General features: G+C 48.9%; 1 protein-coding gene across 2 annotated transcripts in view; it reads left to right on the forward strand.

The window, feature by feature from the left end:
• The window catches only part of LOC135526735 (cyclin-J-like), a 38,160-nt gene extending 16,696 nt beyond the window's left edge, over nt 1-21,464 (forward strand). For both annotated transcript variants that reach the window (XM_064955353.1, XM_064955352.1), the window contains 3 exons: nt 16,157-16,456; nt 17,555-17,714; nt 18,053-21,464. In XM_064955353.1, coding sequence (XP_064811425.1) covers nt 16,157-16,456; nt 17,555-17,714; nt 18,053-18,593 — 1,001 coding nt within the window. In that variant the 3' untranslated portion in view covers nt 18,594-21,464. The remainder of the gene's footprint in view (nt 1-16,156; nt 16,457-17,554; nt 17,715-18,052) is intronic.
• Nucleotides 21,465-22,742: the final 1,278 nt, after the last annotated feature.

Below are 22,742 nucleotides of genomic sequence, written 5' to 3' on the forward strand. Positions count from 1 at the left end.
TGCCAATTGTGTGCTGCCCTATGGAACTCCCTATCACGGCCGGACGTGATACAGCCTGGATTCGAACCAGGTACTGTAGTGATGCCTCTTGCACTGAGATGCAGTGCCTTAGACCGCTATACAACACTATGTTCATGTAATCTCATTGTATTATTTATTCCCTCTCAATGAGCTCAGCTGGCTGCTGACAGTTAGTTCTGTGCTGTGTTTTATTCTGTGTCTTCCATGCTGCTGTCTTGCTACATGGAGCCTAGTAGCAGTAACCACAATGCTGGGGCATTGGTTGAATGGGTTCAGTGGGTGGGTTTGAATGTTTTGTAATGGTTGTGTGTGTTACATTGTGTGTACCGGCTGTGGATGACCTGCAATAGTGTGGCTAACGATTTGTGTTAGAGAGAAGGGGCTTTAAAAAGAGCAACCCCCCCCCCCCCCCCACACACACACACACACCCCACACCCCCAATTCATCCCACACACACTCCTGCCTGGAGGCCCGGGGTTTAGAGGGTGGGGAGGGAGAGGGCCACAGGCCATATGCTCCCTGAGTCAGGCCCAAACAAAAGCCCGTCAACAGGAGCAGCCAGGCTGGGGGAGGGGTGCAGAGACAAGGGTGTAGGTTGTCGTGTTTTTGTCTGAGCATTTGTGTTTTTGTGACTGAGCGCAAGAGAGGTTGATGTGTAGAGGCTTCCGCTTAGTATCTTATCTGACTAGAACTCAATTTCCAGGGGTATTTTAGTTTATCAGATAAACCAGACATGAGATCATAACACATCACTAAATCATTAGCCGTTATAGTGTCACTGCTAGGAGTGTTTCAGGTGGAGTTATCCTCCACCATAGCCCCACTGCTAGGAGTGTTTCAGGTGGAGTTATCCTCCACCATAGCCCCACTGCTAGGAGTGTTTCAGGTGGAGTTATCCTCCACCATAGCCCCACTGCTAGGAGTGTTTCAGGTGGAGTTATCCTCCACCATAGCCCCACTGCTAGGAGTGTTTCAGGTGGAGTTATCCTCCACCATAGCCCCACTGCTAGGAGTGTTTCAGGTGGAGTTATCCTCCACCATAGCCCCACTGCTAGGAGTGTTTCAGGTGGAGTTATCCTCCACCATAGCCCCACTGCTAGGAGTGTTTCAGGTGGAGTTATCCTCCACCATAGCCCCACTGCTAGGAGTGTTTCAGGTGGAGTTATCCTCCACCATAGCCCCACTGCTAGGAGTGTTTCAGGTGGAGTTATCCTCCACCATAGCCCCACTGCTAGGAGTGTTTCAGGTGGAGTTATCCTCCACCATAGCCCCACTGCTAGGAGTGTTTCAGGTGGAGTTATCCTCCACCATAGCCCCACTGCTAGGAGTGTTTCAGGTGGAGTTATCCTCCACCATAGCCCCACTGCTAGGAGTGTTTCAGGTGGAGTTATCCTCCACCATAGCCCCACTGCTAGGAGTGTTTCAGGTGGAGTTATCCTCCACCATAGCCCCACTGCTAGGAGTGTTTCAGGTGGAGTTATCCTCCACCATAGCCCCACTGCTAGGAGTGTTTCAGGTGGAGTTATCCTCCTCCATAGCCCCACTGCTAGGAGTGTTTCCTCTGTCTCACTCGCCTTGTCAGGACCCAGGCAAGCACAACCAGTCCCGAGACTGGGCTGGGGCCTCTAAAGCACCTCTACCCCCCCCCCCCCCCTTCCACCTTCGGAAACGAGCTGAGCGGTGCTTCAAAGAGATGTCGACTGCTGTTGTTAAGCAGGGAGGAAGGAGGGGGGCTCCATGTTTGAACTGAACCACTCGATATGTAGATTAACAGGGGATCCCCACAGTCCCCCATCTCCTCTCTCCCTATACCTCTCTCGGTCTGTCTCTCTGATGCTTGGATTGAATTTTCTTAGAATTACAATCATGTTCTGCTAATTAAAGGAAGGCGATGGTGAAATTGTTCTGATCTTGGACAGTGACTTCGTCAAATGCTGCTTTATCCCTACAGAAAGAAAATATTTTTTTAAAGTGTAGTCTCGTTCAAATTCGATTTGTCACATACGTCGAATACAATGGGTGTAGTAGACCTTACAGTGAAATGCTTACTTACAAGCCCTTAACCAACAATGCAGTTTTAAGAAGAATAAGTGTTAAAGTATTTGCTAAAATAAACTGAAGTTAAGAAAAAATAACATCATTAAAGAGCAACAATAAAATAACAGTAACGAGGCTATATACAGGGGGCACCAGTACAGAGTCAATGTGGAGGCTATATACAGGGGGTACCGGTACAGAGTCAATGTGGAGGCTATATACAGGTGGTACCAGTACAGAGTCAATGTGGAGGCTATATACAGGGGGTACCAGTACAGAGTCAATGTGGAGGCTATATACAGGGGGTACCGGTACAGAGTCAATGTGGAGGCTATATACAGGTGGTACCAGTACAGAGTCAATGTGGAGGCTATATACAGGGGGTACCGGTACAGAGTCAGTGTGGAGGCTATATACAGGGGTACTGGTACAGAGTCAATGTGGAGGCTATATACAGGTGGTACCGGTACAGAGTCAATGTGGAGGCTATATACAGGTGGTACCGGTACAGAGTCAATGTGGAGGCTATATACAGGTGGTACCGGTACAGAGTCAATGTGGAGGCTATATACAGGGGGTACCGGTACAGAGTCAATGTGGAGGCTATATACAGAGGGTACCGGTACAGAGTCAATGTGGAGGCTATATACAGGTGGTACCTGTACAGAGTCAATGTGGAGGCTATATACAGGGGGTACTGGTACAGAGTCAATGTGGAGGCTATATACAGGGGGTACTGGTACAGAGTCAATGTGGAGGCTATATACAGGGGTACTGGTACAGAGTCAATGTGGAGGCTATATACAGGCGGTACTGGTACAGAGTCAATGTGGAGGCTATATACAGGGGTACTGGTACAGAGTCAATGTGGAGGCTATATACAGGCGGTACCAGTACAGAGTCAATGTGGAGGCTATATACAGGCGGTACCAGTACAGAGTCAATGTGGAGGCTATATACAGGGGGTACCGGTACAGAGTCAGTGTGGAGGCTATATACAGGGGGTACCGGTACAGAGTCAGTGTGGAGGCTATATACAGGGGTACTGGTACAGAGTCAATGTGGAGGCTATATACAGGCGGTACTGGTACAGAGTCAATGTGGAGGCTATATACAGGGGTACTGGTACAGAGTCAATGTGGAGGCTATATACAGGGGTACCGGTACAGAGTCAATGTGGAGGCTATATACAGGGGTACCGGTACAGAGACAATGTGGAGGCTATATACAGGGGTACTGGTACAGAGTCAATGTGGAGGCTATATACAGGCGGTACTGGTACAGAGTCAATGTGGAGGCTAAATACAGGGGGTACCGGTACAGAGTCAATGTGGAGGCTATATACAGGGGTACTGGTACAGAGTCAATGTGGAGGCTATATACAGGCGGTACTGGTACAGAGTCAATGTGGAGGCTATATACAGGCGGTACCAGTACAGAGTCAATGTGGAGGCTATATACAGGGGTACTGGTACAGAGTCAATGTGGAGGCTATATACAGGGGTACCGGTACAGAGTCAATGTGGAGGCTATATACAGGGGTACTGGTACAGAGTCAATGTGGAGGCTATATACAGGGGTACTGGTACAGAGTCAATGTGGAGGCTATATACAGGGGTACCGGTACAGAGTCAATGTGGAGGCTAAATACAGGGGGTACCGGTACAGAGTCAATGTGGAGGCTATATACAGGGGTACCGGTACAGAGACAATGTGGAGACTATATACAGGGGTACTGGTACAGAGTCAATGTGGAGGCTATATACAGGGGGTACTGGTACAGAGACAATGTGGAGGCTATATACAGGGGGTACCAGTACAGAGTCAATGTGCCGGTTAGTCGAGGTAATTGAGGTAATATGTAGGTAAAGTAACTATGCATAGGTAATAAACAGAGTAGCAGCAGTGTAAAAATGGGGGTGGGGGGGTGAATGCAAATAGTCTGGGTGGCCATTTGATTAGCTGTTCAGGAGTCTTATGTCTTGGGGGTGAAGTTGTTAAGAAGGCTTTTGGACCTTGACTTAGCGCTCTAGGACTGCTTGCCATGTGGTAGCAGAGAGAACAGTCTATGACTAGGGTGGCTGGAGTCTTTGGCTTATTTTAGGGCCTTCCTCTGACACCGCCTGGTGTAGAGGTCCTGGATGGCAGGCAGCTTGGCCCCAGTGATGTACTGGGCCGTATGCACAACCCTCTGTAGTACCTTGCGGTCGGATGCCGAGTAGTTGCCATACCAGGCAGTGATGCATCCAGTCAGGATGCTCTCGATGGTGCAGCTGTGGAATTTTTTTTGGAGGATCTGAGTACCCATGCCAAATCTTTTCAGCCTTCTGAGGGGGAATAGGCTTTGTCGTGCCCTCTTCATGACTGTCTTGGTGTGTTTGGACCATGATAGTTTGTTGGTGATGGGAACACCAAGGAACTTGAAGCTCTCAACCTGCTCTACTACAGCCCCGTCGATGAGAATGGGGGTGTGCTCGGTCCTCCTTTTCCTGTAGCCCACAATCATCTCCTTTTGTCTTGATCACGTTGAGGGAGAAGTTGTTATCCTGACACCTCACTGACAGTTCTCTGACCTCCTCCCTATAAGGCTCTCATCTGTCGGTGATCAGGCCTACCACTGTGGCGTCGTCGGCAAACTTAATGATGGTGTTGGAGTCGTGCTTGGCCATGCAGTCATGGGTGAACAGGGAGTACAGGAGGGGACTGAGCACGCACCCCAGAGGGGCCCCCGTGTTGAAGATCAGCGTGGCAGGTGTGTTACCACCTGGGGGCGGCCCGTCAGGAAGTACAGGATCCAGTTGCAGAGGGAGGTGTTTAGTCCCAGGGTCCTTAGCTTCGTGATGAGCTTTGAGGACACTATGGTGTTGAACACTGAGCCGTAGTCAATGGACAGCATTGACTGAATGAATAGCAATATTTTAATGCCATTGATTCATTATTTAAATACTTTTTTATTTAAACATTTATTTAACTAAGAAAGTCGGTTAACAAATTCTTATTTTCAATGACTGCTTAGGAACAGTGGGTTAACTGCCCTGTTCAGGGGCAGAATGACAGATTTTTACCTTGTCAGCTCAGGAATTTAATCTAGCAACCTTTCGGTTACTGGCCCAATGTTCTAACCACTAGGCTTCCTTCCGCCCCAGGAGACTAGCGTTCTGGTTCTATAGATGTATTTAGTTTCTTACACAAATACCAGGGTAGTACTGAAATGTCATAATGCCATTTTAGTTATTGATTAGTGTTTTGCTTTAGGGAGGGGGGTGGGTAGTCACCATCACCCCCACCCACATCCTCGCCCCGATAGGCAGGACACGAGATGACTCTTCCTGGTCACCCAAGCGTTAGGCTCTAGAGGTCAGAATGGGTCTACATTGTGTGAGCCGGCGGAGCCCAGGGGATTTGGGGTGGCGTTGTGGAGGGGTTGTGGCGGAGCCTAGGGGATTTGGGGTGGCGTTGTGGAAGGGGTTGTGGCGGAGCAAATTTCATCTGAAAGAAAGACGAGCCGGCAAATGAAAGGAGTTTTAAAGAGAGGACAGAATTCCTCCAGAGCCGGTGACCGAGAGGGAGACCGACACAGACCTAGAGAGAGTTATACAGAGCCTTCAAAGTATTCACACCCCTTGACTTCTTTCACATTTTGTTGAAAAATATTTGCAATTGTTTTCCACTGGCCGACACGTAATACCCCATAATGTCAAAGTGGAATGATTTGTTTTATTTTTCTTTCACTTGAACTTTTTACTAATTTAAATTTTAAAAATGAAAAGCTGAAATGTCTCGAGTCAATAAGTATTAAACATGGAAGGCCTAAATAGGTTCAGGAGTAAACATTTACTCAAGTCACATAAGTTGCATGGACTCACCCTGTGTGTAATAGTGTTAGTGTTTTTAATGATTTTTTTTAGTGACGACCTCATCTCTGTACCCCACATATTTAGTTATCTGTAAGGTCCCTCAGTCGAGCAGTGAATATCAAACACAGATTCAACCACAAGACCAGGGACGTTTTCCAATGCCTTCGTGGCTGCATCATGTTATTGGTATGCTTGTAAAAATTTACTGGGGAGTTTTTCAGGATATAAAGAAACTGAATGGAGCTAAGCACAGGCGAACTCCTAGAGCCTGGTTCAATCTGCCTTCTACCAGACACTGGGAGATTAATTCACTGTTCAGCAAGACCGTAACCTGAATCACAAGGCCAAATCTACACTGGAGTTGCTTACCAAGAGGGTGAATGTTCCTGAGTGGCCGAGTTAGATTTCCAAGTAGATTTAAGTAAAAACTATGGTAAGACCTGAAAAATAGTTTTTTTTTTAGTAATGATTAACAACCAATTTGACTAAGATTGAAGAATTTAGAAAATAATAATGGATAAATGTTACACAATCCAGGTGTGGAAAGCTCTGAGACTCGCACCTCTGGCAGCGATTACAGCTGTTTCTACAAAGTATTCACTCAGGTGTGTGAATACTTACATAAATTAGATATTTCTGTAATTTTGACCCCCCAAAATCAAACAATATATATACATTTTCACTTTGTCATTATAGGGTATTGTATGTAGATGTGTGGGGGGAAAAAATATGTATCCATGTTGAATTCAGGCTGTAACAACAAAATGTGGAATGAGTCAAGGGGTATGAATACTTTCTGAAGGCAGTGAATCTATTAGGCTTGTGAAAGGGGGTTGGTGGATGTTGTAGTTTTGATTTATTGTTACTGTTTCTGGCTGTAGAAGTCAGCTCTTTTTTTAAATGTTTTATTATTGAATCATCTATGTCTAGTTTATAGGCTAGCAGTGCTGACATACTCTTTCCCCTTCACATGAACTCCTTCAGAAGACTGAGGGAATTGTTTTAATGAAGACTGCAGTGACCGGATGGAGCAGTGTGGTCATTGATAGAAATCAATACAGTCTGTCTCTGTGGGTGAGGTAGAGAGCAACACTGTAATGGTAGAGAGCAACACTGTAATGGTAGAGAGCAACACTGTAATGGTAGAGAGCAACACTGTAATGGTAGAGAGCAACACTGTAATGGTAGAGAGCAACACTGTAATGGTTGTGGTAGAGGGGTAGATGTGGAGAGCAACACTGTAATGGTCGTGGCAGAGAGGTAGAGAGGAACACTAATGGTAGTGGTAGAGAGGAACACTGTAATGGTAGTGGTAGAGAGCAACACTAATGGTAGTGGTAGAGAGGAACACTAATGGTAGTGGTAGAGAGGAACACTAATGGTAGTGGTAGAGAGGAACACTAATACTAGTGGTGGAGAGGAACACTAATGGTAGTGGTAGAGAGGAACACTAATGGTAGTGGTAGAGAGGAACACTAATACTAGTGGTGGAGAGGAACACTAATGGTAGTGGTAGAGAGGAACACTAATGGTAGTGGTAGAGAGGAACACTAATGGTAGTGGTAGAGACGAACACTAATACTAGTGGTAGAGAGGAACACTAATGGTAGTGGCAGAGAGGAACACTAATGGTTATGGCAGAGAGCAACACTGTAATGGTCGTCTCCTTTCCTCTTAGTGGAACATAAGGGATGGCTGCAACAGTAGTTATGATTTTTCTTCATCCCTCGAACTCTAGTGAAGAGCATTCTCATGTTTCTAAACTCCTTCAGCAGTAGTCTAATACCTCCAGCAGGTTCTCAGGTTTCTAAACTCCTTCAGCAGTAGTCTAATACCTCCAGCAGGTTCTCAGGTTTCTAAACTCCTTCAGCAGTAGTCTAATACCTCCAGCAGGTTCTCAGGTTTCTAAACTCCTTCAGCAGTAGTCTAATACCTCCAGCAGGTTCTCAGGTTTCTAAACTCCTTCAGCAGTAGTCTAATACCTCCAGCAGGTTCTCAGGTTTCTAAACTCCTTCAGCAGTAGTCTAATACCTCCAGCAGGTTCTCAGGTTTCTAAACTCCTTCAGCAGTAGTCTAATACCTCCAGCAGGTTCTCAGGTTTCTAAACTCCTTCAGCAGTAGTCTAATACCTCCAGCAGGTTCTCAGGTTTCTAAACTCCTTCAGCAGTAGTCTAATACCTCCAGCAGGTTCTCAGGTTTCTAAACTCCTTCAGCAGTAGTCTAATACCTCCAGCAGGTTCTCAGGTTTCTAAACTCCTTCAGCAGTAGTCTAATACCTCCAGCAGGTTCTCAGGTTTCTAAACTCCTTCAGCAGTAGTCTCGTCCCCTCCGTCAGCACACCTGGGAAGAGAGGGGACATGCTACATCCTGCTGTTCGTACCTTTTGACCCCTCTCTGGGTGCGCTCTACTGCCTCATCACACACATCCACCCACAGGGCCGACTCTCAGGCCTCTGCAAGGCAGTGCTCATGAGAGCTGTAGTGATCTCGATGAGACGGTGAAGGAGAGGAGACCTATAGTTTCAGAGGTGGACAAGGCTGTGCTCATGAGGGCTGTAGTGATCTCGATGAGACGGTGAAGGAGAGGAGACCTATAGTTTCAGAAGTGGACAAGGCAGTGCTCATGAGGGCTGTAGTGATCTCGATGAGACGGTGAAGGAGAGGAGACCTATAGTTTCAGAAGTGGACAAGGCAGTGCTCATGAGGGCTGTAGTGATCTCGATGAGACGGTGAAGCAGAGGAGACCTATAGTTTCAGAAGTGGACAAGGCAGTGCTCATGAGGGCTGTAGTGATCTCGATGAGACGGTGAAGCAGAGGAGACCTATAGTTTCAGAAGTGGACAAGGCAGTGCTCATGAGGGCTGTAGCGATCTCGATGACACGGTGAAGGAGAGGAGACCTATAGTTTCAGAAGTGGACAAGGCAGTGCTCATGAGGGCTGTAGTGATCTCGATGAGACGGTGAAGCAGAGGAGACCTATAGTTTCAGAAGTGGACAAGGCAGTGCTCATGAGGGCTGTAGCGATCTCGATGAGACGGTGAAGCAGAGGAGACCTATAGTTTCAGAAGTGGACAAGGCAGTGCTCATGAGGGCTGTAGTGATCTCGATGAGACGGTGAAGCAGAGGAGACCTATAGTTTCAGAAGTGGACAAGGCAGTGCTCATGAGGGCTGTAGCGATCTCGATGACACGGTGAAGGAGAGGAGACCTATAGTTTCAGAAGTGGACAAGGCAGTGCTCATGAGGGCTGTAGTGATCTCGATGAGACGGTGAAGCAGAGGAGACCTATAGTTTCAGAAGTGGACAAGGCAGTGCTCATGAGGGCTGTAGTGATCTCGATGAGACGGTGAAGGAGAGGAGACCTATAGTTTCAGAAGTGGACAAGGCAGTGCTCATGAGGGCTGTAGTGATCTCGATGAGACGGTGAAGCAGAGGAGACCTATAGTTTCAGAAGTGGACAAGGCAGTGCTCATGAGGGCTGTAGTGATCTCGATGAGACGGTGAAGGAGAGGAGACCTATAGTTTCAGAAGTGGACAAGGCAGTGCTCATGAGGGCTGTAGTGATCTCGATGAGACGGTGAAGCAGAGGAGACCTATAGTTTCAGAAGTGGACAAGGCAGTGCTCATGAGGGCTGTAGTGATCTCGATGAGACGGTGAAGGAGAGGAGACCTATATTTTCAGAAGTGGACAAGGCAGTGCTCATGAGGGCTGTAGTGATCTCGATGAGACGGTGAAGGAGAGGAGACCTATAGTTTCAGAAGTGGACAAGGCAGTGCTCATGAGGGCTGTAGTGATCTCGATGAGACGGTGAAGCAGAGGAGACCTATAGTTTCAGAAGTGGACAAGGCAGTGCTCATGAGGGCTGTAGTGATCTCGATGAGACGGTGAAGGAGAGGAGACCTATATTTTCAGAAGTGGACAAGGCAGTGCTCATGAGGGCTGTAGTGATCTCGATGAGACGGTGAAGCAGAGGAGACCTATAGTTTCAGAAGTGGACAAGGCAGTGCTCATGAGGGCTGTAGTGATCTCGATGAGACGGTGAAGGAGAGGAGACCTATAGTTTCAGAAGTGGACAAGGCAGTGCTCATGAGGGCTGTAGCGATCTCGATGAGACGGTGAAGCAGAGGAGACCTATAGTTTCAGAAGTGGACAAGGCAGTGCTCATGAGGGCTGTAGTGATCTCGATGAGACGGTGAAGGAGAAGAGACCTATAGTTTCAGAAGTGGACAAGGCAGTGCTCATGAGGGCTGTAGTGATCTCGATGAGACGGTGAAGGAGAGGAGACCTATAGTTTCAGAAGTGGACAAGGCAGTGCTCATGAGGGCTGTAGTGATCTCGATGAGACGGTGAAGGAGAGGAGACCTATAGTTTCAGAAGTGGACAAGGCAGTGCTCATGAGGGCTGTAGTGATCTCGATGAGACGGTGAAGGAGAGGAGACCTATAGTTTCAGAAGTGGACAAGGCAGTGCTCATGAGGGCTGTAGTGATCTCGATGAGACGGTGAAGGAGAGGAGACCTATAGTTTCAGAAGTGGACAAGGCAGTGCTCATGAGGGCTGTAGTGATCTCGATGAGACGGTGAAGGAGAGGAGACCTATAGTTTCAGAAGTGGACAAGGCAGTGCTCATGAGGGCTGTAGTGATCTCGATGAGACGGTGAAGCAGAGGAGACCTATAGTTTCAGAAGTGGACAAGGCAGTGCTCATGAGGGCTGTAGTGATCTCGATGAGACGGTGAAGGAGAGGAGACCTATATTTTCAGAAGTGGACAGGCATGCTCTTGGCTCATCAAAGGAAGCATTGACTCCAACCGTAAGCTGAGGAATGAATTCTATCTCTCACACATGCATACAGCTCGTAGGTTAGTCACTGTGTTCATCTTGTTGACATGAAATGGGACAGGTTGTGTAGAAAGCACATTGTCCCTAATGAGTTCTACCTCCTTTCAGAAATGTAGGTTTTGTGCGTCACTTGTTTTTAAATAACACAATCAACAGCTAATTACAAGTAGTAAATGAAAGAGCCATCGTTGAAGACTGACAACACAATGTCCCCTACCCGTCCCCTAACCCTACCAGGATGAAAAGAGGGTTTTGAAGAGATGCTGATGGCTGTTCATGGCTGCGCCTGTGGACACAGGAGTCCAGCAGACAGACGAGGCTACTAGCCTATAGGATATGATGGTGAATGGGAAAGTGTAGACTGACACTGGGTCTGGGCTGGGTGGGAGTGAACAGAGCAGCAGTTATTGTTTCCTGTTCTGGTTGTGAGATGCCATTACAGCCTATGTGTTAACTGCCTCCTGAGAACTATCGTCTGCTGGGTGATTGGCTGCTGGCTGGGTTCTCTGTTTCTCCTTTACAGGGTTAATGGCAGGCTACAGCATCAGCAGTAAAACTCAGTGTGTGTGTGTGTGGCTGGCATTGAGACAAAGGGGAGGAAGGGAGTTAGAGAGTAGGGGCGAGTTGGAGAATGGGGAAAGAGGGGAGAGTGTCTGAAGTCAAATGTCTGCTGTTTGCTGATGAACTGGTGCTTCTGTCCGCAACCAAGGAGGGCCTACAGCAGCACCTAGCTCTGTCCGCAACCACGGAGGGCCTACAGCAGCACCTAGCTCTGTCCGCAACCACGAAGGGCCTACAGCAGCACCTAGCTCTGTCCGCAACCACGGAGGGCCTACAGCAGCACCTAGCTCTGTCCGCAACCACGGAGGGCCTACAGCAGCACCTAGCTCTGTCCGCAACCACGGAGGGCCTACAGCAGCACCTAGCTCTGTCCGCAACCACGGAGGGCCTACAGCAGCACCTAGCTCTGTCCGCAACCACGGAGGGCCTACAGCAGCACCTAGCTCTGTCCGCAACCACGGAGGGCCTACAGCAGCACCTAGCTCTGTCCGCAACCACGGAGGGCCTACAGCAGCACCTAGCTCTGTCCGCAACCACGGAGGGCCTACAGCAGCACCTAGCTCTGTCCGCAACCACGGAGGGCCTACAGCAGCACCTAGCTCTGTCCGCAACCACGGAGGGCCTACAGCAGCACCTAGCTCTGTCCCCAACCAAGGAGGGCCTACAGCAGCACCTAGCTCTGTACCGCAACCAAGGAGGGCCTACAGCAGCACCTAGCTCTGTCCGCAACCAAGGAGGGCCTACAGCAGCACCTAGCTCTGTCCGCAACCAAGGAGGGCCTACAGCAGCACCTAGCTCTGTCCGCAACCAAGGAGGGCCTACAGCAGCACCTAGCTCTGTCCGCAACCAAGGAGGGCCTACAGCAGCACCTAGCTCTGTCCGCAACCAAGGAGGGCCTACAGCAGCACCTAGCTCTGTCCGCAACCACGGAGGGCCTACAGCAGCACCTAGCTCTGTCCGCAACCAAGGAGGGCCTACAGCAGCACCTAGCTCTGTCCGCAACCATAATGGCATTCCAAAAAAGGTCCAGTTGCCAAGACAACAAATACAAATTCCATCTAGACACTGTTGCCCTAGAGCACACAAAAAACTATACATACCTGGCCTAAACATCAGCGCCACAGGTAACTTCCACAAAGCTGTGAACGAGCTGAGAGACAAGGCAAGAAGGGCCTTCTATGCATTAAAGAAGGAACATAAATTTCAACATACCAATTAGGATTTGGCTAAAAATACTTCAATCAGTCATAGAGCACATTGCCCTTTATGGTTGTGAGGTCTGGGGTCCGCTCACTAACCAAGAATTCACAAAATGGGACAAACACCAAATTGAGACTTAAACAACATAGAACACCAAATAATGCATGCATTAGTTAGTTCACTTGCTTTGGCAATGTTAACATGTTTCCTATGCTAATAAAGCCCTTACATTTAAATTGAATTGAGAGAGCGGGGAGGGAAAGACCAAGGAGTGAAGAGAGATGGAGGGAGAAAGAGAGGGGGAGAGACCGAGCCAGTTTGATGGTGTAAGGACTAAATACTCTTCAAGGTGGATTACACCAAACCTCCTTCCGCTTCAACTCCCCTGTCTGTCTTCGTTGCCATGACGATAGTGCTGCGGTCAAAGCCAGTGTTTGGTTTTTGACCAACGACCTCTGTGATATTTTGAGATCTAGAAGGGTGTGTACATTTTTGTCCATAGACTGTTAATCCAAGTTGTTGGGTTTTAGGACTTCTTCAACAATACTCTAGTCTTGACTGTGGCACGGTCCATCCAAACCCTACGGAGGGTGACTGTGTTTGAGTGTCGCCTTCTGTGTGTGTGGTTGTGTTGGTAACCTTGTCCATTCTTTGTTCTGAACAATGTTCCATTGTGTGTCAGTTGTCTATGAATGGACATTGTACACATTTCCTCAACATACATTTAGTCATCCATCTGTGGAGGTTAGGCCTCGTTGTCATCTCCCTCATGTCAGTTTTCTCTGCCTTGAGGATGCCGTGCCCCCCCCCCCCCCACAGTTTTCCTGCTGAAACGGGTTTCTAGAAGAACCCCGGAGGTTTATTAGGTGTTTTAGGGAAATATGCCAGAGTAACCTGACTCCTCCCCCTCCCTGCCCCCTTTTCACTGTGAGTGGGGGTGAGAGAGGAAGTGAAGGACTGTTTTTGGATTAAAGGCAAAATCATTGGTGTTCATTGGCCACTTAGACTCGTGAGACTGTGGCCTCAGGGCTGTTGCTATGGAAAGTTCAGAGGAGAATGTCTAGAATGGTAGTGGACACGCTGGTAGTGAGGGTTCTGGTCAGTAGGTTGCTGCTAGTAGTGAGGGTTCTGGTCGGTAGTTTGCTGCTGGTAGTGAGGGTTCTGGTCGGTAGGTTGCTGCTGGTAGGGAGGGTTCTGGTCGGTAGTTTGCTGCTGGTAGTGAGGGTTCTGGTCGGTAGGTTGCTGCTGGTAGGGAGGGTTCTGGTCAGTAGGTTGCTGCTGGTAGGGAGGGTTCTGGTCAGTAGGTTGCTGCTGGTAGGGAGGGTTCTGGTCGGTAGGTTGCTGCTGGTAGTGAGGGTTCTGGTCAGTAGGTTGCTGCTGGTAGGGAGGGTTCTGGTCAGTAGGTTGCTGCTGGTAGGGAGGGTTCTGGTCGGTAGGTTGCTGCTGGTAGGGAGGGTTCTGGTCGGTAGGTTGCTGCTGGTAGGGAGGGTTCTGGTCGGTAGGTTGCTGCTGGTAGGGAGGGTTCTGGTCGGTAGGTTGCTGCTGGTAGGGAGGGTTCTGGTCGGTAGGTTGCTGCTGGTAGGGAGGGTTCTGGTCAGTAGGTTGCTGCTGGTAGTGAGGGTTCTGGTCAGTAGGTTGCTGCTGGTAGGGAGGGTTCTGGTCAGTAGGTTGCTGCTGGTAGGGAGGGTTCTGGTCGGTAGGTTGCTGCTGGTAGGGAGGGTTCTGGTCAGTAGGTTGCTGCTGGGAGGGAGGGTTCTGGTCAGTAGTTTGCTGCTGGTAGGGAGGGTTCTGGTCAGTAGTTTGCTGCTGGTAGGGAGGGTTCTGGTCAGTAGGTTGCTGCTGGTAGGGAGGGTTCTGGTCGGTAGGTTGCTGCTGGTAGGGAGGGTTCTGGTCAGTAGGTTGCTGCTGGTAGGGAGGGTTCTGGTCAGTAGGTTGCTGCTGGTAGGGAGGGTTCTGGTCGGTAGGTTGCTGCTGGTAGGGAGGGTTCTGGTCAGTAGGTTGCTGCTGGTAGGGAGGGTTCTGGTCAGTAGGTTGCTGGTAGGGAGGGTTCTGGTCGGTAGGTTGCTGCTGGTAGGGAGGGTTCTGGTCGGTAGGTTGCTGCTGGTAGGGAGGGTTCTGGTCGGTAGGTTGCTGCTGGTAGGGAGGGTTCTGGTCGGTAGGTTGCTGCTGGTAGGGAGGGTTCTGGTCGGTAGGTTGCTGCTGGTAGGGAGGGTTCTGGTCGGTAGGTTGCTGCTGGTAGTGAGGGTTCTGGTCGGTAGGTTGCTGCTGGTAGTGGTGATAAAGATATTGCTGTAGTTACTGGCTTCTAGAGGGGATGAGGGATCAGATGCAGGGGGGGGGGTTTAAAGGCTTTGTTTTCAAATAAATCAGTACTTTTGTTATTCTACTACAACGCCCAATCAAGTCCCCCACGTCCTAAAAATACTGACAATAATGATGATCAAGGAAAACAGAGGATGATTATTATGAGTAAATAAAATCTGAACATTTGGAGCAGTGTAAACAACACTTCATCAACTGATAAATAATACCGGAGAGGTCGAACGAGAAGCCTTTATTACAGCATAACAAAGATTAACAGACAAATTTGTGTAATTGTTTATCCGACTTGGTGCTCGCGTGAGACTTGGTGCTCGCGTGAGACTTGGTGCTCGCGTGAGACTTGGTGCTCGCGTGAGACTTGGTGCTCGCGTGAGACTTGGTGCTCGCGTGAGACTTGGTGCTCGCGTGAGACTTGGTGCTCGCGTGAGACTTGGTGCTCGCGTGAGACTTGGTGCTCGCGTGAGACTTGGTGCTCGCGTGAGACTTGGTGCTCGCGTGAGACTTGGTGCTCCCAGAATCAGTACACTGTTAATCAAACAGGCATCAGGATCTGTCTTATTTCTGGAGATATGGATGATTTAATAAAGCCAGGAACATTTAGGTTATTGATTCTAGAATAAAGTTGGGGTTTCTTCAGTTCTCACTTTTCTTCGACCATAGGACAGGGGCTGTTTTTCTCATCTCATTCTGCTGCTGCCTCCACTGAATTGTTCTCAACACCAATATGCTGGTTAACTTTGCTACTATGCACTTCTCAACACGGTCTAGGAAAAACCACCAATTCAACAGCGACCTGATGTGTTTTACAAACAAGGACTGCGACCACAATCCAATGTGGGATTAGGTGCATTTGTTATAAAATATATTTTTTTTATCAGTGTTGCAACATTGTTCTTAAGTAATAACCATTTACAATTTCATTACCACATGTCTTAGACTGATGGACTGTTCCATCCCCACGGCCTCCACAATGGATCAGTCCACTCAAACAGGAGCCAATCAGACAGGAGCATCATGATATTTTTTTGTTGCTGCTGCTCGACTAAAGAAATATCTGTCGACCAAACAATGGACCAGTCCACTACATGGGGTCAGCCCTAAAAGGCTGTTCTATAGCCTCTAACCTCTGTCCCTCTCTCTCTCTCTCTCTGTCCCTCTCTGTCCCTCTGTCCCTCTCTGTCCCTCTCTCTCTCTGTCCCTCTGTGTCTCTCTCTGTCTCTCTGTCTCTGTGTCTCTCTCTCTCTGTGTCTCTGTCCCCCTCTCTCTGTGTCTCTGTCCCTCTCTCTCTGTCCGTCTCTGTCCCTCTCTCTGCCCTGTAGGTAAGTTTGAGGAGAGGGAGGACCGGGTACCTAAGTTGGAGCAGCTCAACTCCCTGGGCTTCATGTGTTCTCTGAACCTTGTTCTCAACAAGCGAGACCTCATGAAGATGGAGCTGCTGCTGTTGGAGACGTTCAGCTGGAACCTGTGTATGCCCACCCCGGCCCACTTCATAGACCACTACCTCCAGGCCTCGGTGCAGGAGGGAGACCTGTACAACGGCTGGCCTCTCTCCTCCCTCTCCAAGACCAAAACCTTTATGGACAAGTACACACACTACTTCCTGGAGGTGTCACTGCAAGGTGAGGGGTGATGGAGGTGTCACTGCAAGGTGAGGGATGATGGAGGTGTCACTGCAAGGTGAGGGGTGATGGAGGTGTCACTGCAAGGTGAGGGGTGATGGAGGTGTCACTGCAAGGTGAGGGGTGATGGAGGTGTCACTGCAAGGTGAGGGGTGATGGCGGTGTCACTGCAAGGTGAGGGGTGATGGCGGTGTCACTGCAAGGTGAGGGGTGATGGGGGGTGATGGAGGTGTCACTGCAAGGTGAGGGGTGATGGGGGAGTGATGGAGGTGTCACTGCAAGGTGAGGGGTGATGGCGGTGTCACTGCAAGGTGAGGGGTGATGGGGGTGATGGCGGTGTCACTGCAAGGTGAGGGGTGATGGGGGGGTGATGGCGGTGTCACTGCAAGGTGATGGGGGGGGATGATGGAGGTGTCACTGCAAGGTGAGGGGTGATGGTGGTGTCACTGCAAGGTGAGGGGTGATGGGGGGGTGATGGTGGTGTCACTGCAAGGTGAGGGGTGATGGAGGTGTCACTGCAAGGTGAGGGGTGATGGAGGGGGTGATGGAGATGTCACTGCAAGGTGAGGGGTGATGGAGGTGTCACTGCAAGGTGAGGGGTGATGGTGGTGTCACTGCAAGGTGAGGGGTGATGGAGGGGGTGATGGAGGGGTGATGGAGGTGTCACTGCAAGGTGAGGGGTGATGGTGGGGTGATGGAGGGGTGATGAAGGTGTCACTAAGGTGAGGGGTGATGGAGGTGTCACTAAGGTGAGGGGTGATGGAGGTGTCACTGCAAGGTGAGGGGTGATGGGGGGGTGATGGAGGTGTCACTGCAAGGTGAGGGGTGATGGGGGGGTGATGGAGGTGTCACTGTAAGGTGAGGGGTGATGGAGGTGTCATTGCAAGGTGAGGGGTGATGGAGGTGTCACTGCAAGGTGATGGGTGATGGAGGGGGGGTGACGGAGGGGGTGACGGAGGGGGTGATGGAGGGAAGGAAAAAAAATAGAGGGACTTAGGAAATGTGTGCAGCCTCTTGTGCTTGTCACAATTTAATATAATGAATCATAATGTTCCTCTAGAGACTAGACCATTTCTAACGGTCTCTGTGTTCCTCTAGACCATGCGTTCCTGAGTTTCCGGCCGTCTCAGGTGGCGGCAGCGTGCGTAGCGGCGTCTCGTATCTGTCTCCAGATTTCTCCTAGCTGGACCACGTCTCTACACCTACTGACTGGCTACACCTGGGGCCACCTCACACACTGCATCAAACTCATGCTGCTGTAAGTCACACACACACCTGGGGCCACCTCACACACTGCATCAAACTCATGCTGCTGTAAGTCTCACACACACACACACACACATACACACACACACACACACATCTGAGACCAATTGAATGCTTGTATGCACAGGGTTTTCTTTATTTGTAACTATTTTCTACATTGTAGAATAACAGTGAAGACATCAAAACTATGAAATAACACACAGAATTATGTAGTAACCAAAAAAGTGTTCAACAAATAAAAATGTATTTTATATTTGAGATTCTTCAGAGTAGCCATCCTTTGCCTTGATGACAGCATTGCACAGCATTACTCTTGTCTCTCTTCCACAGTGCACATGACAGCGACGTGAAGGAGGCCAACAAGCCCAAATCCACCCCTCCGTTGTCTCGATCCGCCTCTCTCCAGTCTCACCCTCCTCTCTCCCACCTCTCACCGGTCCCAGCCATCCAGAGTCCAGCTACCTCCTCCTCCTCCACCCCCCAGCAGCTCTTCTTCCAGCCCAGCCCAGTGGGCTTCCCACACCTCTCCCCCTCCCTGTCCCAGCTCCACGCGCTAGCCGACTCCCAGGCTCTGGAGCCTGCTGGAGTCAACATGTCCCAGGACTTCCTCCAGAGCCACAGGATGGGGCTGCTCACCGGGGCCAACCCCATGACCTCCAGAGCAGGGGCCTTCCCCTCCTATCCGAGCCTGACTTCGGGGCTGCAGCCTGGGGCTCGGGTGGCACCGCTGTCCTTGCAGGGCCCCATCTCCATGCAGGTAGCCTTGGCTGCGGAGCCGAGACACTGCCTCAGCATGGCCTACAGCCGGGGGTACCTGGGGGGCGTAGGCCCCCACCACACCTTCACGGCAGCGGGCTGCTTCGACAGATGACGCCAGGAGACCGAGGGGAGGATGAACAGCAAACCACCCCGAGCCAGGGACAGGGAACGCTGCAATCCTCTCCCATCACTACTTCCTCCTCCTCTCCGGTCCCTGGCAGACCTCCTCACTCTCTCCATCAGCACCCCGCCCCCCTCCTCGGCCGCCCCTTGCCCCGCGCCCCCCACCTTCAGACAGAGACGGAGAGAAAGACTGCTCAAACGCAAGCAAAGGTCGAAGGGCACCGATGACCCCATGGAAGTCATCACGCTGACATGATGCCCCTGACTGTTGTTGGACACTGTGTTCTAATCACGTCATAGGAACGTGAAGCCAAGGCAGAAGCATTGAAACTGTGGAATGGTCACGGTATGTCCCTGGTTACGATGCTGTTATCACTGTGAACCAGAGGCTATGCAGCATGGTTCCTCCTCAGTGCCTCCTGGGTTTTGACCAGAGTGATTTCTGTCTGTGAATTCAGCTGAAGATGAAGTGCTGCTCGATCTCTCTCACTGTAATCAACTCCACTGAAGACGAGAAATAGGCCAGTAAATTAAAGTTTTGAGCTGCTGACTTGGGAACAGTGGTATGACTTGTTATAAGCAGACATACCAGTGAGTTGAAGATGCTATGCCACGTGCTATGTGTGTGTGTGTGTGTGTGTATTGGCTTTATATCACTCTTATGACAGTGAATAACGGGATTATGTCACTAAGTGCTACAGGGAGCCCTCTGAGTATTCCTACCCATAATCCTCAATGGATGGATAGGGAGGGTAGGCCAGAGTTCATTGTTCTGTCACTGCAGAGGAATTCCACAGTTAACATACCTGTCATGTTTTGGTTCTCTTCCCATCCTCCTTCCTTTGGAGCGAGAGAGTGTATTAATGTAAGCATTCTAATTCTATGCTTGGAACTTTGTGTACATAATGACATGCTGCTGCCTTCTATATGAACTGATGGTTCTGTGTGAGCTGAAGACTAGTTTCCATGAACCACAGCGTGTATCAGGGACTTGATGTAACACATTACTTGAATACGATGCCATTGAAACGTGACGTAACTTTTTTAATTTAAGTTTTATGTTTTATTTTGTATTCCTTGGTTGTTTTTGGTTTTTATACCGGTGTGAAACACTTTTTTTTAATGTTTATTTTAAATGTAAAAAGCCATTGTATAGTGACTGAATATTCAGGCTCAGGTTGGTTTTTGTTGTTGTTTTTTTACCTTTATTTAACCAGGCAAGTCAGTTAAGAACAAATTCTTATTTTCAATGACGGCCTGGGAACAGTGGGGTTAACTGCCTGTTCAGGGGCAGAACGACAGATTTGTACCTTGTTAGCTCGGGGGTTTGAACTCGCAACCTTCTGGTTACTAGTCCAACGCTCTAACCACTAGGCTACCCTACCGCCCCAGGCTCAGGTTGTTAGGCTGAGGATATCCAATCAGCTGTTTTCTTACTATTTTGTGTGCTTTAAGTAGATGCTAGCATGGCACCCAAGAGGATTTCTCACTTCTCTCCCAGAGGAAGAGGTCCTGCCTTTTTTAAATGACATACTAAGATATATAAAACACACTGATGGTATGCGTGACCTCGCGGTCGATGAAACACACAGCCCATCTGCAGCTTATCACTAATTGCTTCCCACATTTCCAAAACTTCCACTTCCTGCTGGAACGTAAACACATCCAGATTCCCCTTCTTGCGTCACAGGCGGTCTCGCTGGTTACCGTGGCAATGGCCAAAAATCTAAATCAGGGGCTCACTCAGAAGGACAGTTGGAAGGTTACAGAATGTTTAGATGCCCATAACTGATCTAAACAGCACGTTTCTATCTGTTGTGTAGAGCAGAGAATGATGGAAGCTCTAGAAATCACATTTCTATCTGCAACAGTGTTAACTTCTGGTCCTTCTCTGTCGGTATGCTTTGAATGTGTACATTTTTACTATGGTTGTACCTTGTCCCCAACAGTTTTCATACTTCAACTATCCTGATACTACTACGGCTGTGTTCTGATTCTCAATGTTCTGGGCTTAGATATCGAGACACTTTCATTGAACACTGTGAAGCCTGGCTTCAAGCAAGATATCTAGCAAGCATTTTTTTTTTACTACAAATGGAATGAAGGGCTTAGTAGGAACCAAATGCATCTTCCTGACTGATCTTCTGAACTGTCAATCCCACTCACTGTATGGTCATCACTACTTTCATAGACAAAGGGATTCTTCCTTTTAACTTTGTATAGTTTTTTTTTAAGTGCATTTTATTTAGTCTTGTTCTTGCTGTGTTAATAAAGATGGATGCGGTCGGTGTGGAGTACTAGGTCATTCATTAGGCACCAAACGGAAGAAGACTGACACAGGAAGGGACTAAATAAGCTTTTTCTTTATTGGACAAGTTCGTTTTGGCTACGCTATGACCTATTGAATAAGACCCTGTTTTAAGTAAAAGTACTCCCTTCCCTCACTAAAAAGCCACTTCTCTCACTGAGGTCTCAAGGTTGTTTTGTTGATAGAACCATAGCATTAGAATAATTCATTCTGTTTATGGCGAGAAGTCTTCTCACAGCCATCACTACTGGTTCATCTTTTAGGACTTATTCTTTGACATGATTTTGTGATTTGACTCCATGTTGGTCCTTGCTGCCAGAAAGCAGAGAGCTCTGAACACATAACTATGTTGCATATTGCAGCCTTGACTGGTGTACTGCACATGTTGCTATAGCGATACTGTGCATTTTTTCTATGTACACAGAACTGTGCTGATACCAAACAACCACACTACTTGTCATTTCATTGGACATGAGAAATGTCCCAGTATTTTTGTTGATAAAGGGGCTTCTTTTATCAGATGAGCCATTGAAATAAACAACAAACTGAATATCTTCACTGAGTTGGTGTTTGTTTTGTGCACCCAAGGGGGGGGGAGGAGGGGGCAGAAACCCTGGTCTAGCGGACTTAAACTGAGGGGGAGGAATACGAAGTGTCCCTCAGACATTTTTCTACAAATCAACTCTTCTCTTCAGTCCTCACACTCCACGCCCTCGTCTCATTCATCATTCAGCGTGGTCTGTGTTCTACGACATTCTGTCAGAGGCCTTTTCATCACACACTGTCAGACGAGTGTTTTATGAATATGAACCCACAGACGTCACACAGTGAAACATGACCGACCAATTAATTCCTGCTAAAACAATTGTCCATTTATATTTTTTCACATATACTATACCTTCTGATGCTATCACTAGAGGAGGATATAGTGAGATCAAGTAGCAGGAGACACCAACCACACAGTCCATCTGTAGACTAGTGAAGACACCAGCCACACAGCCCTTCTGTAGACTAGTGAAGACACCAGCCACACAGCCCTTCTGTAGACTAGCGAAGACACCAGCCACACAGTCCATCTGTAGACTAGTGAAGACACCAGCCACACAGCCCTTCTGTAGACTAGCGAAGACACCAGCCACACAGCCCTTCTGTAGACTAGCGAAGACACCAGCCACACAGCCCTTCTGTAGACTAGTGAAGACACCAGCCACACAGCCCATCTGTAGAGACTAGTGAAGACACCTGCCACACAGCCCATCTGTGGAGACTAGTGAAGACACCTGCCACATGCAAGATCCATGCAAGATCTCACCTCGTGGGGCATCATGATCATGAGGAAGGTGAGGGATCAGCCCAAAACAACACGACCTGGTTAATGACCTGAAGAGAGCTGGGACCACAGTCTCAAAGAAAACCATTAGTAACACACTACGCCGACATGGATTAAAATCCTGCAGCGCACGCAAGGTCCCCCTGCTCAGGCCAGCGCATGTCCAGGCCCGTCTGAAGTTTGCCAATGACCATCTGGATGATCCAGAGGAGGAATGGGAGAAGGTGTGGTCTGATGAGACAAAAAATAGAGCTTTTTGGTCTAAACTCCACTCGCCGTGTTTGAAGGAAGAAAAAGGATGAGTACAACCCCAAGAACACCATCCCAACTGTGAAGCATGGAGGAGGAAACATCATTCTTTGGGGATGCTTTTCTGCAAAGGGGACAGGATAACTGCACCGTATTGAGGGGAGGATGGATGGGGCCATGTATCGTAAGATCTTGGCCAACAACCTCCTTCCCTCAGTAAGAGCATTGAAGATGGGGCGTGGCTGGGTCTT

Source organism: Oncorhynchus masou, chromosome 32 (assembly GCF_036934945.1).
Source record: "Oncorhynchus masou masou isolate Uvic2021 chromosome 32, UVic_Omas_1.1, whole genome shotgun sequence".
In the NCBI taxonomy this organism is placed as follows: domain Eukaryota; kingdom Metazoa; phylum Chordata; class Actinopteri; order Salmoniformes; family Salmonidae; genus Oncorhynchus; species Oncorhynchus masou.